Source organism: Vulpes vulpes, chromosome 2 (genome assembly GCF_048418805.1).
Source record: "Vulpes vulpes isolate BD-2025 chromosome 2, VulVul3, whole genome shotgun sequence".
NCBI classification, from domain to species: Eukaryota; Metazoa; Chordata; class Mammalia; order Carnivora; family Canidae; genus Vulpes; species Vulpes vulpes.
In genome coordinates this window covers 15,678,636-15,695,051 of record NC_132781.1, presented here as the reverse complement: position 1 = coordinate 15,695,051, position 16,416 = coordinate 15,678,636, and the positions used below count along the sequence as shown (strand labels likewise).

Sequence of the window (16,416 nt, the reverse complement as noted above, 5' to 3'; positions counted from 1 at the left end):
CATCTTCACCCTTCTTTGTCACCACTGCTGCCTTTCTCTTTAAAGGTTCAATCAGCCTTCCCTGGTATGTTTCCCCCTAAAGGTGGCAGACTGCGCCATTCTATATTTATGCTATTTTAACCCGATTTCTTACGTTTATCAGATAGGGAGCAGATTTCATAGCTCTGGGGTTGGGAATAAACACCCCATGTGGTATGCCAGGATGTGCTATTCATAGACCAGGCCTTACAGATTCTGCTGAATGCCTCTGGGGCCCCGTGTGGACTTCAGCTCAGAAGGGAAGGCCTCCAGGGGTTCAACTAGGTGCGGCTGAGTGTTCTAGATACAACAAGACAAACCAGAAAAAGCATCTGTCTGCCCTCAGGCTATGTCTTTGGTCTAGACTTCTTCATGTGCTTGACCAACCAGTACTAACCTGTACTTTCCTACATTCCAACAGCCATATATACTTTTAACTTTTTCCTCTGTTTATACAAGTAGTCACTATTCATTTTGGGGGAAATTTGGAACTTTCAGAAGATGAAGAAGAAGAAGAAAAAAATCCCATAATCCTAAACCTAGATGGCCATTGCTCCTGTTCTGGAATTCAGGGGTCGGCTGCCAACTCAAGACCTCTGGGCTATTCTCATCCTGCAGTAGTGCTTTGACTCAGCCTTTGAACACTGAGTTAACCACCTTTAGGTAGAGCCTGTATGTTCTGGTTTACCTCCATCCCCATAGCCTTGATTATCTGTTTCTCCTGCCATCCCTGCCTGTTCCCTGAAGGCATCTGAATTTATAACTCTCAGCTCTTTTACCTAGAAATACTTTTTAAAATATTGGAATATTGGGGTATATACAACTTTATGTCCTGCTTTGTTTCCCTCAGCTTTTTATTGTGAGCATTATCTCCTGCCATAAATTCAATTATTCTTTAAAAGCATGAGGGGCATGCTTTTAAAAGGGGGCATCTGAGTGGCTCAGTCTGCCCTCAGCTCAGGTCATGATCCTAGGGTCCTGTGATTGAGCCCCATGTTGGGCTCCCTGCTCAGCGGGAAGCCTGCTTCTCCCTCTCCCTCTACCTGACACTCCCTCTGCTTCTGCTCTCTCTCTCTCTCTCTCTCCTTCTGTCAAATAAATAAAATTCTTAAAAAAAAAAAAAAAGAAAATGATATTAAGAACAGGTTAAGATACATTATATAAATGTGTCATAATGTAACTCTTCTATTCTTAGGTACATAAGTTGTTTCACAGTTTTTGCTGTGCAAATTACACTGTGATAAATGTCCTTGTTCACACATCTTTGACTACATGTCTTATTAGAATAGATTCACAGGCGTGGAATTGCTACGTCAAAAGAAATGACCCTTCTGAAGACTTTTCACACGTGTTGCCAAATGCCAGTTTGTACCACATTACCCTACAGGTAGGATTTGAAAGCATCTCTCGTAGCTGTGTTACCAGCCACTCATGCCAAGTGCTTGGCATAACACCTGACACAACAGTGCCCAGGAAATGCTATTCATTTCACTACCAGTATTGAATATTGTTTTAAAAACCTCAGCCAATTTGGAGGGCCAAATTGATCTCATGAAAATTTACATTTATTACTTAGTGAGATTCAACTTTTTTTCCCAATGTTTATTAGCTACCTGCATTTCTTCTGTGAAATTGTCTGCTACATCTCTTCCCATTTTTCTATTAGGTATTTGTGTTTTTCTTATTGATTTATAAGAGCTTTCTATATATTACCTCTGTCACATTTGCTTCAAATCTCTCCCTGATATAATTCAAACATCTGGCTCCTACTCTAATTTATGCAAACCACTTTAGAATGAGAGAGAAAGAAGTAGAGACTAGTGAGGAAAAAATTGGGGAAAGACAAGGAGCCCTTACCCTTATATAAAACAATATATACCAGAAAATTGGGACAAATTCTCAGGGAATCTCAGGATAACAGAAGATGTCTTCTGGGTACAGGCAGAGGATTGTAGGAGCCTCATGGGTTTGGGAACATTTCGTGCATGCGGAACCTCACCTTTCAAATAATATTCAGGGGTATACTAGGGCCACTGGGGAGATGACAGGAGAGAAAATAATAGTAGTTTTTGTCCACTAGAGCTAGGTGCTGGTCAATGTATTATTTCCTTTAGTTATTATAGCAAGGCAGTGTAGATTTCATTATCTTGATTTTTAGACAAGGGAACTATAACTCAGAATGTCTACTTGACCAGCCTAGCCTCTAAGGCTGGGAGGAAGAAGATCTGGGAAGAATTAGAAGGGAGATCTGCCCTTCTTAACAGGAAGTGTTAGATCACTAGGAGCCTGTGACATCTGGTTGCTACAGATTCACATATGCTCTTGTTGCTCATAATTCCAAGCCATCCACACCACTATCACGTTCTTACAAGTGTCCACTAAAGCATATTTCACACGTTAACATAAAGCCTATTGTGTTCATTGGGTGGTGAGGAAGTGGGATTGTCGATGGTTTCTCCAAGGGGAAGACTAGGTCCATAGCAAGGTTGGCTGTCAAGTGTTACTTTGAGTCCCATGGAGGCTCCTTGGGTCCTATTTCTTCTGCCACCATAGAGGAGGGTAACATGGGTCAGTGGAGTGGCATGTCTTGGGCCTTGGGATGCTCAGGACTAAAAGAGGAGGTATCCACCAAACCAGTGTTTGGAAATAAAGCATATATTTATTTTGATGTTATTTCTTACAGATTGAGATCTTGACATCCCGGGTTGGAGATGAGAAAATCCCTGTGGGACGAGAGGAGTCTGCCACCCACAGGCACCCATCCACCCCTCCTGGGCCAGGTGAGATAGTCCCAGAATTGCACATTGCTTTCTCTATCCCTCATTCCCCACCCTGACCCACACCCCCTGCCATCTGCAACCCACCACCCAGATGCTCTCTCCAGAAGCCAAATTGCTGGACTCCACTCAAAACCATGCACAATCACGCTTAGTGGAATAAAGGAGAGAAAAAATAAAAACAGACTCCCTGCCTGCCCTACCCTTTCCTGCCAGCCTCTCTTGGTGAAGGAACTAGATTCAATAGTTTGCTCTTAAAACCTTTCAAGCATTTCATTTTAAGGTACACTCTCCTCCACATAAAAAGCACATACATTCTAAAAATCATAGAGAAGTCACCAGGTAACAGCACAAGTCATTCTGAGGACCAAGATGCATGAGCCACGAGTCCTTACCTGGTCCCCTGAGGGCCGGCACCTTGGCTGGCAGCTGGGATTTCAGTCTGCTCCTGGTCCCCAGCACCCTCAGGCTCTGCGTTTCTGGGCTGACGATCAGTGTCCCCAGCTTTGGCCTCCTCTTCCTTGATAAAATCTGTGGTTCCTGGGCTGCTGAAAGGTGCAAAATCTTTTCAATAATTAATTTTTTTATAGGGAAACAGCTTCCGCATAAAGAATGCTCAAGGGGCCCAGCAGTGGGGAAGGCAGTAGATTGGGCCCAGGTGGTCAGAAAAGAGTTGGATTTGAAACCTGGTTCTGAGGACCTTGGAGCTGGATGAGTTTGGACAGATCACTTCACCTCTTGAAGCCTCAGTTTCTCTACCTGTTAGTTGAAAATAGTAACGCCTACTTTGCAAGGTTGAAATCACTGTTAATGAGCACCTGTGACACCTGCAGTACAGTCTATAAGGGGTGTGTCCTTTTGCTAGAAGTGTCTAGCTTCTCCTTCATAGCTGTGGGGAGAGGCATGTTGGTAATACTGTCAAGAGCTTTCTGTCCAAGGTCCTCTCCCCAACTGCTCTTCCAAGGTTGAATCACAGCCTATTTTGTACCTCCATATCCTCAGGTGGTTTATTAGCAGCTCACAGGGCCTTCCAGAAAGGTTCCAGGCATTTGGGCCATCAAGTATACATGTTTTCTTGGCTATGTGCTACCCACCACTGTGCCAGGATGATAAATTCATAGAAAGATGCCAATGTGGATTGAGTTCCCAAAATTTTTTAAAAATCCACATTTTGAATTAGGTCACTAATTGGTTTGGATCATCTCACATTTCTTCTGAGTGTGTCTGAAGCAATGGTACACGTGGAGTTTGGGGCAAGAGTTCCAGTATTTTCCATGCCCCTCTGCAAGTTCTTTGGTTTATAAGGCAGTTAGATTGTGAATATCTGAACTCAATCTTTCCAAGAGAATTTGCCAGGCTCATCCCCTCTTGGACCATTCAGAAATTTCACAAATAGCCATAGCCAGCAGGCAACATGGGTAAAACTGGGAAAGTCCTTGAGTTGTGTGCAAGACAGCAGCTGTTCTTGGCCCGTGAAGACAACTGGATTTATGTTCCAGAGTGTATGTTGTGGTTGCGTGAGTAGTTTTCATCCAGATTCAGGAAATGAGTGAGAATTCTCCATGGCGGTTCATGAAGCCAAGTTTAATACAATGATTAGGTACTACCTGCTTCTCCTGATGGGCCCCAGGAGGGGAAGGTACTGGGTTCTGTGCCCCAAGGCAGAGGGGGCCATGTTCCCCTGGGGACGGGATAGAAAAAGGGGGCTGTTGGTGTTGGAGGCTCATATAGGGGAGGTGGTAGAGTCCAGAGAAGTTACGATCCTGACCAGAAAGGAGGGGAGTTCTCTAGAAAATGAGAATATATTCTTCAGAGGGTGTAGGGCGGTGATGAGACACAGTTTCCCCCAACCTCAAGGAGAGTGAGGGGGGCTTTACAGCACAGGACCCAGCACAGAGGAGGTGAGGGAGGCACTTTCTCAGCACTAAGAGATGCTTTCCTGCAATCCAGAGGTTTCTCCCTGGTCACTAGGACCTCATCCCTCTGAGCTCCCAGCAGTCAACAACTGCCTCCTGCCTCTCATCCGATGACGGGGCAGGACGCCACAGGATTTTTACTGAGGAAGCAACAGGAGCACTACCAGGGAAGGGGCAGGCTTGGGGCTCAGGCGCAAAGGTCCTGGTCACAAAGATTGCACTTTGATTCCTAGCAGGGATCCCTTCAGAATATTCACAGTTCCCTCACATCTGGGCAGCAGAACCTCACACTGCCCACAGCCCTGGCCCCCTCCACATCCTCCCACAGGTTCTTCCCTAGCCTGTGCCAGCCAGCAGGTCCTCTCAGGTCTGTTTCCAGTTTCATGTCCCTTGACTCTGCTTTGGCCAGTACTTTGAGGACTCCTAGGACCTTTAGTATTTACATATTCTAACATTGCCTGAGGTATGCATCTTTTCTCTCCTACTGGACAGTAAGCTCCTTAAGGATGAGGACCCCATCTTAGCCAGCCTTGTGTTGCCTTGTTTCCTATAGGACAAATAGTAATTGCTTTGTGTGATTTGAAGGGCTCCAGAAGATGCATTCAGCTACTATAGGGGACTCCAAATGTAGAACAAACTTTTTCTTGTACTGAACATTCAAGATGACTTAACAGATTATTTTGTCTTCTTGTTCAAAAAGATAGTTGCTTCAAAGCACCACATCTTTTTTTTTTTTTTTTAGCAGCACCAGATCTTTTAAACGATTTCTGAAAATTACCATAGCGTCTCTGAGTTTTCAGTAAACCAAAGTCATAAAGCTGAAAACCTAGAGATTGTTTTACTAGGTCTGGCAGTGAGGATGATAGGGTGGGCAGGAGCTGACTTGGGCAGTAACCTCAGTATCTGCAGCTGTGAAATGGGAATATTCCTACCTTGCTGAATTATTGCCAAGTTTAGCAATAACATGCATAATGGCCTCACTTAGTGTCTGGTGCTTTTAACTTGCTCTAAATGGTAGCTTCAGCTTCTACCATAAACAGTTTACTACTACTACTACTACTACTACTACTACTACTAGTACTATTACTACTAACTGGGAATCTGAAGTCACTCTCAAGAGAGAACTCTCAGGACCAGAAACTTGCTATGCAGGTTTCATTGGTTGAGAATAATCTATTCAGCTGCCTTCATTTCTGTGCAGTTCTGACTCCCTCCCTCAATCCTCTATAAAAATCCAAAAGGTAAATAGCAACTCCCTTTCTATTATAATCTGTTCAACAAATACCTGTGTGGCTTTGCTATGTAATAATTTGAGGGTTCACAGAGATGAGTAAGACATTTTGGTCATGACCTTAAAGATTGTAATCCAATTTGGCTGTACCGTTGACTTCTCTCTTGTGATAACCTTTGGATTCTATGGAAAGCAAATTCTTTAACAAAATATTCTTTTTTCACCACCTGCAACTGCAGTCACAAATGAGGTGCTAGGCTGCAGAACTTGTACATACCCTGATTCCGGTTCCTAATTACTTTATCTGTACCCAAATCGAACCATACTTCAGACCTCTGGGGCCTTTCCAGGATGGCCCTCCCTGTGGCATGGGACATGTATTAACGTGCAGAAAGACCCAAGTTATATTTACACTGGAAGAGGAAGTAGAACTTCCTCTTCAGAGAGTAGGACAGACCCTTGGCCTTTGAGACAAGTGAGAGATTTGTGCTCAGGAGTCTCATCACGGCATCTCAGCACCCTGAAGTCTGTCGGTGAATTTGGGAGAGACTTTGGTTTGCTTTGCACCTTCTTCTAGCATTTGAGCAAGATGATGCCTCCTGTAGCAAAGAAACCAAATGGCTATTTAGATAAAAGGTGTTTGCTCTAGGTCTCTTGATGATGCTGGGACATTCTAATTGTTGACTGAATAGTTCTTTTTTTCTTTTTTTAATTTTTATTTATTTATGATAGTCACAGAGAGAGAGAGAGAGGCAGAGACACCGGCAGAGGGAGAAGCAGGCTCCATGAACCGGGAGCGCGACGTGGGATTCGATCCCAGGTCTCCAGGATGGCGCTCTGGGCCAAAGGCAGGCGCTAAACCGCTGGGCCACCCAGGGATCCCTGAATAGTTCTTAATTTGACGGGGGGTGGGGGGTGGGGTGGAGTAGGCATCTCATATTGTTTTTTTGTTTTTGTTTTTGTTTTTAAGATTTTTATTTTATTCATGAGAGACACAGGCAGAGGGAGAAGCAGGCTCCATGCAGGGAGCCTGATGCGGGACTCCATCTGGGGACTCCAGGATCATGCCCCGGGCCAAAGGCAGGCGCCAAACCGCTGGGCCACCCAGGCATCTGCGGCATCTCATATTCATACAAGGCCCTGATGACTGAGAACCACATCCACCTAACAGGGCCTGTTAGTTCCGTGTGCCTGATCATCCTTCAGGTCTTGACATCACTTGCCATATACACAGACATAGTTCTTGATAGACAAAGTCGAAAAGAAACAGTGAAAATGACAATTCCTAACCCTTGACCCCCTCCCTCCCTCCTCGACTAGGAGGTGCCTAGATTCTCCGAAGATGCCTTTAAAAATGTATTGCTCCTTGGAGATCGTGGGAAGAATGACAGCTTAATCGCAAGAGCCGGGGCTGCCTGGGTGTGTAACAGGCAGCTTTCTGTACAGTCACAAACAACAGGTCGTGTCTACCCGCCTCTTTGGGTGAGCTGGAAGTTGTGTGCCGGCTCACATACCCAGAGGAGATCTTAATTAAAGCTTAATTACGTACCGTAAATATGTTTTATTTTGGAGCCCAGGAGGTGGGATTTTTTCTTTTTTTTTCTTGATTTGGGGAAATGGGGTGCCTAAGAAGTAGGCAGGGAAGGGAACGTACGCAGTGACGGAGTCCTCTAACCTGTCCCTCGTAAGCGCGGTTCCCAAGGACCGTCCAGCTGCGGTGTGAGCCTCGGGAGCACCTGCGCCCTCCCGCCCGGTCACGTGGCCACCGGCGGCCGGACGACGCGCGCATGCGTGAAGAAATCCAAGGAGTCTCGCGAGATGACGGGATTTTATTGGTCGCTTGCTCCTCGGCGATGCGAGGAGCTTGAGAGGCGGGGTGGCGGCTGTGTGGTCTTCCTGCACCCCTCACCGCCCGGGGTTGCTGGTGACCTCGCCCTCGGGCCTCCCCCCGCTCCCCCTCCCGTCCAGTCCACTGCCTTCTGGAAGCCTGAAGTCCCCCCTCACCCCGACTCCTCCGCTGTGCTGTGTGCCTGGCCGAGGGCGACTTACCACACCAGGTAAATTTTACTGGGCCTCCTGGGGCCGGGCAGGCACAGCACAGGGGTCTCCGCCGGGGCGGGGCAGGAGACGGGGAAGTAGCATAGGGTGGCCGGGGACTCGGGCACGGGCCCCGGGGACTCGGAGGAGGGGCTCATGAAGGAGGGGAAGGGCACCGGGGGCAGCTGTGGGCCGGGGGCCGGGGCCCCCGGGGAGGCAGGTGGCACGAGTGGCAGGAGGAGGCAGCAGTAATTGGTATTGGGCTGCGGGACGGGGGAGAAAGAAAAGACGGAGCAGTAAGGGGAATATTCAACACAGAACAGAGGGTGCTCGCTGCTGTCACCTGCACAAAAGAAAAAGAGCAGTCAGGAGGCAGCACTCACGGTGGGAAAGGACAATCTTAAAAAAAAAAAGAAAAGCCCGTGAATAAATCAGAACTCAAAAAGTGTTCTTCGGGGGTCACATGCCCAGGTGCCATAGGGGCAGGCGGGCTTGGATCTCAGAGTCACTTAGGAGTTAACTGAGGGACATGGCCTCATCATCACACCCTTTTCCAGCCTGGAGTCTCTGGTCTCCGTGCCAGACACAAGAAGGTTCTTCCCCCACTAAGTTCCTGCGTAGAAGCTCTGGGTCCCTGCTTCTCTTCCACAGCCACCCACAGCCAGTCTAATTAGCTGTGGCGGCTGCAACATACGGTGGCTGGCAGGGCCTCACCTAGGTAAGGCTCTCCCCCACCAGTCCTCCAGCTGCCTGCAGGAGGAGGTGGCGGTCATGCCCTACTCTGGCCTTTCTGCTGCAGAGAGGAGGCTTGGGAAAAAGAGAAAGAAGCAGAGAGATCCTGGTGGGATCGTGGAAAGGGAGAGAAGGACCAAGGGGGAAAGAAGCAGGTGGACGAGGGAGGCGTCCAAGTGAAGTTAATGATTTGCTTGCTAACCTCACACTTAATCTGCCAACCTTGCTGTAGGCAGAGTATGGGCACCTGATGGAGTCACGATCCAGAGAGACCCCCTCATGCGTGACAAATCTCTCAGCGATGCTGCTAACTAGGTGGGTCACCTTGGATCAACTGCTTACCTTCTCGAAACCTGTTTCCTCATCTGCAAAATGAGACAGGTGTTTTCCCTAGCCTTGCTCCTCCAAGGGCAGTCCTTTGACCACCAGCCTGGATGTCCTCCTGGGAACTTCTTAGACACACAGAATCTTGGCCCACCCCAATCTACTGAATCAGAACCTGCAGCTTATCAGGGTCCCCAGGTATCTCTCAACTTTAAAGTTCTAGAAGGAAGGCTCTCAGACAGATGTCTAAACCTCTGATGACAATCACTTGTAGTGCTTATTAAAGATGTGGTTTTGTAGGCGGCTTTATTGGAGAATCTGATGCTCTGGGTCAGGAATGGGACCCAGGAATGTGTGCTTTAATCAAGTACCTTCCTGGTGATTCTTATCATAGACATTTGGGAAAGACTGCAACTGAAATCAGTTCCAGTTCTAAAATGCCATCATTCGAACCATCCAGATGGAAACAATTACCAACAGTATAATGGAGGGTAGTGTCTCAGTCCTTATTTACTTGTATCTGCTCCTTCACTTCCAAATGCCTCCGGAGGCTCCTGGAGTGGCTCCTACTTCTCACATCCTTTCTCTGGTTGTCTTGTCCTTCTGTCCTGTCCTCACATTATTTCTGCTTGCTCCATGTACTCTCACAGGGAAGACACTCTTCAGCCCCCTTGTACTCCAGGCCTTTGGATTCCTGCTGGCGGCTAGGATCTCTCTGCTGAGCCACAGACCTGCATCCTCAGGTGCTTGCTGGCATTTCCTTCTGGCCAGATTGCCTGCCCCTCCAGACAACACCTACAGGATGGGCCCAACTCTCTTCTTGCTTTCTCAGCCTTGGCAAAGGCAACCTCCACTGGCCTAGTTTTCTGGGTCAGAACTCCAGCTTCTCTTTGGTTCTTCCTTTTAAGATTTTATTTATTCATGAGAGACACAGAGGCAGAGACATAAGCAGAGGGAGAAGTGGGCTCCTAGTCGGGAGCCCAATGCAGAACCTGATCCTTGGACCCTGGGATCATGGCCTGAGCCAAAAGCAGATGCTCAGCTGCTGAGCAACCCAGGTGTTCCAACTTTGGTTCTTTCTTTTTCCTTATCCTCACACCCAAAAGTCACCAAGTTCTACCAGTTCTTCTACCATGTTCTTCCTTGAACATCCTTCAAGCCTAGCTCTTTCCCCATCCTCTCTGCTTTTACTCCAGGTCCAGCCCTCGTTTCTCTCTGGTTGTACCACATCTACACTTTGGTGTCTCAGTCTGACAGATCAGACTTCCTTCATTCTCCACCAGCCCCTCTCCATGCTACAGTCCGCTTTTAAAAATGCCAGTTGGATGGCATCGCTTCCCCCTTAAATCCCCTCCCTGGCTGCTGCTCCAGTGCCTTCTGCTTGACATGCAAGGCCCTTGGGGTCCTTGCCTACCTGTAGGATGTTAGCTTTATACTCTACACTTCCTAATTCGTAGGCTGACCCTAAAGCAGAGCTTCTCAAACTCAAATGTGCATACAGATATCCCAGAGAGCTTATTATTAAAGGCAAATTCTGGTTCAGTAAGTCTGAAATGGGACCTGAGGTTCTGCATTTCTAATCAGCTCTCAGGGGATGCCTCTGCTCTAGTCTAGGGATACTTCAGGCCCAAAGCCCTAGACTACTTGTTGTTCCTTGGCTGTGTCTGTCTTTCTGCCTCTTGTCTCTCTCCTCCATGCCTTTGCATACTCCATACCTCCTATGGGGCACTCATTCTTGCCTTCCCCACCTGGCTACATTTCCTGTCATTTAGGAATTTTAACCCCACTTGTCCCTGCCCACAAGCTCATAGAACTTTCCTGTGTAGGGACATGATGGTATCCTGCCCTTCCACTAAGCTGTGAGCCCCTGTAGGGCAGGTTCTGTTTGTTTTATTATTTCTGTGTGCCCAGCACCCATGCAGTGCCTGGCAGGTAATTATGCATTAAGCAAAATGCTAAAGTGCAGAATGAATGGGTGATGGATGAGGAAATTAATGTATCTTGGTATCTTCCTCCTTGGGATAGCAGGGCCGATTGGATGGATTTGCTAACATCTCAGAGGTACCAGGTAAGTGGATGACCTTATTGCGAAACAAATAGTTAAATGTTTAAGTTTATTTACTTATGTAATCTCTACACCTAATGTGGGGCTTGAACACTCACTACCCACTGTAGAAACATAAGTGTGTTTATATTTTATGGCCAAACTATTTTGAATTCTGTTGTTCACACTCCCCCGTGCCCTGCCTTATCCCTCCAGGACCACAGCTCCCATCCTCCTGGCCTCCGGTCCTACCCCCGTGCGCACCCCCCTCCCGTGCCCTCCCTGGTTTCTTACGTAGTTGACTCTGCAAGATCAAGAGTTGCTTGCTCTTCTGACTGAGCCAGCCAGGCACCCCTGAAATTTTTTATAATAAAGTTATAAGCTCTCTTACATCTCAAATTAAGATGATTTTGGTTGAGCAGCTTATAAAAAGATGCCAACCCTGGAGGAGCAGTTGGTGGTGGGAGTAGGCTTCAGAAGTAAAGGGAGGATTGGGGACTGACCTTTACCTAAGGCCTAAGCTCTTCCCTAAGATGTTAATCCTCCTGTTTACCTGGTGAGGTAGGTAATAACTCGATTTTACTGATGAGGAAACAGAGTTTAGAGAATTTGCCAGCTCACATTTATAGGACTATAAAGTGGTAGACCAGGAGGATTCTGTGCCAGGACTTCAAATTCTGGACTCTGTGACATCCCTAAGCCTTACTGTCTTGGAAGCATTACCATAAACAATTATGAATTGATTCTGTATATAAAAGCAGGAGCATTCACTTAGGTTGGTTGTTTTCTATCTTGGGCAGATGGCCTGGAAAGTTGTTGGACACCAACAACTGCCTGGAAATTCATTAATCTTGGTCTGTTGAGAAAATCTTCAGGATTTATTTGCAAGGTAAGTTATGAAGATTTGGGATTTGCCTCAAATTTCTCTTCCAAGCTGCCCTTCAAATATTTCCCAACTTAAAAGAGACCACAGTTAATGTTAGATGTTTATCTTTTTAAATATGAATTCACTGTTCTTTCTTAGCTTTACAAGAATACGTCTTCACGATAAGCCATTATTAAGCTGAATAGGTTTTGCTACTCCCACAAATGTGAATCTGGTAATGACTAACACTGAACTCAGTAATAAGTGAGGATAATTTCAGAACGCTTGGCTTTGTTTTAAAGGGCAAGGTTTTGGAAGCAGGCTCCAGGACTCCATCCAGAACCATTTTCCTGGCACCTAACTTGAAGACAGTGCCCAAGCTCTAGGTGACAGGAGAGGGCACACTCATTTCCCGTGTGCCTGGCATTGAGGCAGGCACTGCGGGACTCACGCGCCAGAACCCCACAGCACAATGGCCTTTGGATGCCTCTACGTGTCCTGGAAAGGAGAGGTAGCTTCTTTACAACTCAGGCGAGGGATGGGCGGGGTCTTGGTTGTAGACAGGAGTCCAGGAGTTGGAGGCCACAGTTGCTGTCTGTGTTTCTCTTTCCCCCAGCATTTGCTGGGCCTGCGGACTGCTCTGCTTTTCACAAATCCATACCAAATTCTGAAGTAAGAATATGTAACTCTGCTAGGCTTCTATCCCACCCTGTATCAGTGTTCACCTTGATCATGAAATGGGATTTCTGAATCCATTGCACATCAGACGCAGCTGGGTCTTGACTCACTGCCTGAATTTTCCATGTCTTTTTGGAGATAAAGCAAATCTCTGGCTTGGTGAATGCTTTCTGATTATTCATTTTTTTCCCTTTTGTGTTTTGCTTTGGAAATTCAGGGTGTAGTAAAAGCATCTGTACCTGCATTTATATCAGGATTTTTAAAGTATAACTCTGATTTTTGGTAAAGAGAAAAAAAGGATTGTGGGGAGGAGGACCACATTAAGGCAAAGAAAACAAGGTTTTCTAGTTCATTCTCTTAAATACAGTTCTCACATCCTAGAGATCCTAATGCTGTAATTTACCAAGTGCTTATGGTATGGGGCACCATTCTAATGGCTGAGCATACGTTTTATCATTGAATCTTTACAGCAATCCCAGCAGGTAGGATCCATTTTGACGCCCCCCCGCCCCACTCCACTTTACAGATGAGGAAGCTGAGCACAGAGAAGTCACTTGTCCAAAGGCCACATAGTAAATAAGAAACAGGGCCAGATGCTAATCTACGCATTTTGACTCCAAAGCACTTGCCTGACACCCCACGGAGGGAGATAGCATAGAGAATCACAAGCCAACTCACTTAGCAACAGTTTCATGGAATATATGAACTTAATTTAAAATGTGTGAATTCCTTCTAATACAGTGTGAAGACCAATGAAAAGCTGACAGTTATAGATCTATTTGTAGAGGGTACCACTGGTTCCTATGTTGTAAATAGCCTTCTTAGGGGCTCTAGATGGTAGTTCACATGGATATAAGGAAAAACTCCTGTATGGAATGGGTTATCATTACATAGATCTGCATGTAAGGCAGGCTGCATTTCCTGGCTATATTATTGTATTCAGGAAAAGTTTAGCATAGCTCATTGGGGAAGGTTAGCCTATTACACAGATGTTGCAAAGGGATTTCACTGGGTTTGATGCTTCGTTTCTGCATAGAATCCCAGTTCTGAAATGGGAAGAAGTTTTGGCGATTCATTGCCAACTTTGGATCACTCTCAAAAAGCTTTAGGAAAATATTTCTCTACAGAGGTGAAGAAAAGCAGGAAACTCTGAATTTGCCCAGTGAATTGGATCAACATGTACAGATAATTTAGGCCCCAAGCCCTCTTTTTCTCCAACAGCAGGGTATGTGTTTGATTCTTCTGAGTTGCTAGTGCCACTCAACTAGACTTTTCCTGAAAAGACTCGGCTTAAATTCTCACCATGTCTCTGGGCTCTCATTTCACTGTGCTAATTAAGGAACTCTGAGGGTGCATCTACACATGTAAAACGAGTGGATCTTAACACACCAACGCTTTGCTTTTAGCCAACTTGATGAACGCAGTTTGCTGCACAACTGCTTCGACTTCCGTAGCAACTGGCATCAATCATCAGGACTGCTGTCCTCGCTGGACAGCCAGAGCCCAGTTCAGCTCCCGCCTGCATGGATCTTGGACATGGTCTAGGGTCATAATAGGATGATAAAGCTGGTGCTTTTTAAAAGCTTTTACTATAAGTAACATCCCTCATTTGATGAAATAGATATATTTCTGCCAACTTGGCTCTCTTGCCTAAACCTTGGTGTTTTCCAGGCTAGTAATTCTTCAAACGTGATGTTTTATAGAATGTAAAGTGAGTTAATTCTTCCTTTTGTCAGTGTTGTAAGTTCCATATGGAGTTTGCTCAGTCAGAAAAGCATCTGTATTAATCACACAGACCAAAATCATCTAGTGGACCTAAACTGTACATTTTAATGATTATTCTCCACAGATGACAAAGCAGCCCATTTGAATAGCTACCCAGTTTTAGTAAGAAGGCTAGGAATTATATCGAGTGAATGGAATTGCATTATTTAAGCTTAAATTCATTTTTTTTCCTATTAAAAATATCCCCAATTCAATAAATTACAACACGTATTTTGAAATATTTGGGGAATGATCTTATCTGCTCTATTCCATTCTTAAACAGCTGAATTAAAAACATACTTCCTACTAAGTCTTCAAAATGAGAAATTGTTAACTATTGATGATACTTTCCCTTGATTAAATAAGGAAATAGAATTCAGGCTTTGCTTGGAAGGACATCATTTCAGAAGCCAATTTGGTTTTTTTTTTTTTTAACTTCATTAAAGCAACAAAATGTGGGTGGTTAATCTGAGGGAAAGCTGCCATTTTCTAAAAATGCATTAAGACTTAACTGGACGGGTGGTTGCATGACAAGAGCTATTTAGGATTAGAAAGTAGTTGTGATTTGTATTTAAATGAATTGCACACTATTTACAAATTCTTCAGCAGTTAATTTGGATCATTTCCATTCTACTGCAAGCAGAAAGCAGACCTTTCTGCCTACTTACCCTAACTTCGAAGTCCGTTCCTGGAGGAATCAAGTTTGTCCTCCATATGTTGGCTTTGATGGGGATGAGCCCGAGGGACTCCACTCTTTCACTTGAATTTATCCTCTTTCTGGATACTATTAAATCACTTCTGCCTCAAGCGGAGGACTGATCTCCGCTTCAAAGGCTGCTAAAGAGTGAGTTATTTACCAAATTGCACAAAAGGGAGGATTTATCAAGCCTTTTTTCTCCCAGAGAGGACAACCTCAGAACCAGAGGACTTTATTACTCTTTCTTGGCTACAAATTATGGCATTCAGATGCTTTTGAAAGCAGCTCTTCATGCTCTTGCTTGAGTCATAAAATTTGATACCTGGGGCCAAATGCCTTTATCCACCCCTCACCCCTCCCCACCAGAGGGTGAAGAAGATGAAAAAAGTGCCAATTCCAGGCAAGTGCCACACAAAAACCAATGATTGGGCAGAAAATGTGGGCAGTGGGAACACTTACTCTACATAATTCACACCTCCTTGACCTGCTATTCTACCCTGAAATGAATTTTACCGTTTGCATAAGATCACTGGACCCTCCAAAACCTGAATTTACCATTTGGAGGACATTAGGAATAACCAATACCACCAATCTGACTGACTGTTGTCATTACCTATAATACTGGGATTTTAGATTTTGTGAATTTCAGTAAGTCAAGTCAGCCACTCACCTGAAGAGGGTTTGCTGGGGCCTGCTTTCTCCAGTTTCCTTGGAGTCATGGTACTTTTATGTTTCTGTTTGACTGATGTTTGGTCAATTGCTGGAAGTCTGGAATCACACTGAACCGCAGAACTCTTGGTAGATGGTCTTGGTTTGGCTAGAGGATCCTCCTCAGCAGAACTCTACCAAAAATGAAAGGTGTCAGTATCAGTGGCCAAGTGGGTCATCTTTGCTATGCAGAGGAGAGAAGAGCTGAATGCATGGCCTCCTTTAGCGCTAACACTGGAGCATCCTGTCATGCTTAATATGCCTTTTTACCAGTGAGATTTTGATGGACTGTATCAATTTAGAAGTACCAGTTAGAAATAATAGCAAAGTTAATGAGTCTGTTTTGTAGAACACCATAAAAAGAAGGCACTTCTGTGAGTCTGTCATGTAGAACATTATGGCAAGAATGCATTTCTGACCCTTATGTAAACCCAAACAGCTCATGTTAAAGGCTACATAAGAAAGCAGAAGAAGCAATCAATGCCCTTAAACTTCTTGTTTTTGTTATTTTTGTTTTGTTTGTTTTAAAGATTTTATTTATTCATAAGAGAGAGAGAGACAGAGACATATGCAGAGGAAGAAGCAGGCTCCCCACAAGGAGCCCGATGTGGGACTTGATCCCGGA

General features: G+C 45.3%; 1 protein-coding gene and 1 long non-coding RNA gene across 2 annotated transcripts in view; one reads left to right on the top strand and one right to left on the bottom strand.

Annotated features, from left to right (window-relative positions):
• The window catches only part of MARCHF10 (membrane associated ring-CH-type finger 10), an 84,489-nt gene that overhangs the window by 27,716 nt on the left and 40,357 nt on the right, over nucleotides 1-16,416 (bottom strand). Inside the window, 2 exon segments of the mRNA XM_072746907.1 lie at nucleotides 3,191-3,340; nucleotides 15,754-15,925. Of these exon segments, the coding sequence (XP_072603008.1) occupies nucleotides 3,191-3,340; nucleotides 15,754-15,925 (322 nt within the window).
• Nucleotides 1-16,416, top strand: part of LOC140597714 (uncharacterized) — a 28,492-nt gene that overhangs the window by 4,154 nt on the left and 7,922 nt on the right. The window contains exons 3-7 of the long non-coding RNA XR_011999574.1: nucleotides 2,702-2,798; nucleotides 6,675-7,999; nucleotides 8,944-9,026; nucleotides 11,064-11,103; nucleotides 11,880-11,968. This is a non-coding gene — a long non-coding RNA (uncharacterized lncRNA). The remainder of the gene's footprint in view (nucleotides 1-2,701; nucleotides 2,799-6,674; nucleotides 8,000-8,943; nucleotides 9,027-11,063; nucleotides 11,104-11,879; nucleotides 11,969-16,416) is intronic.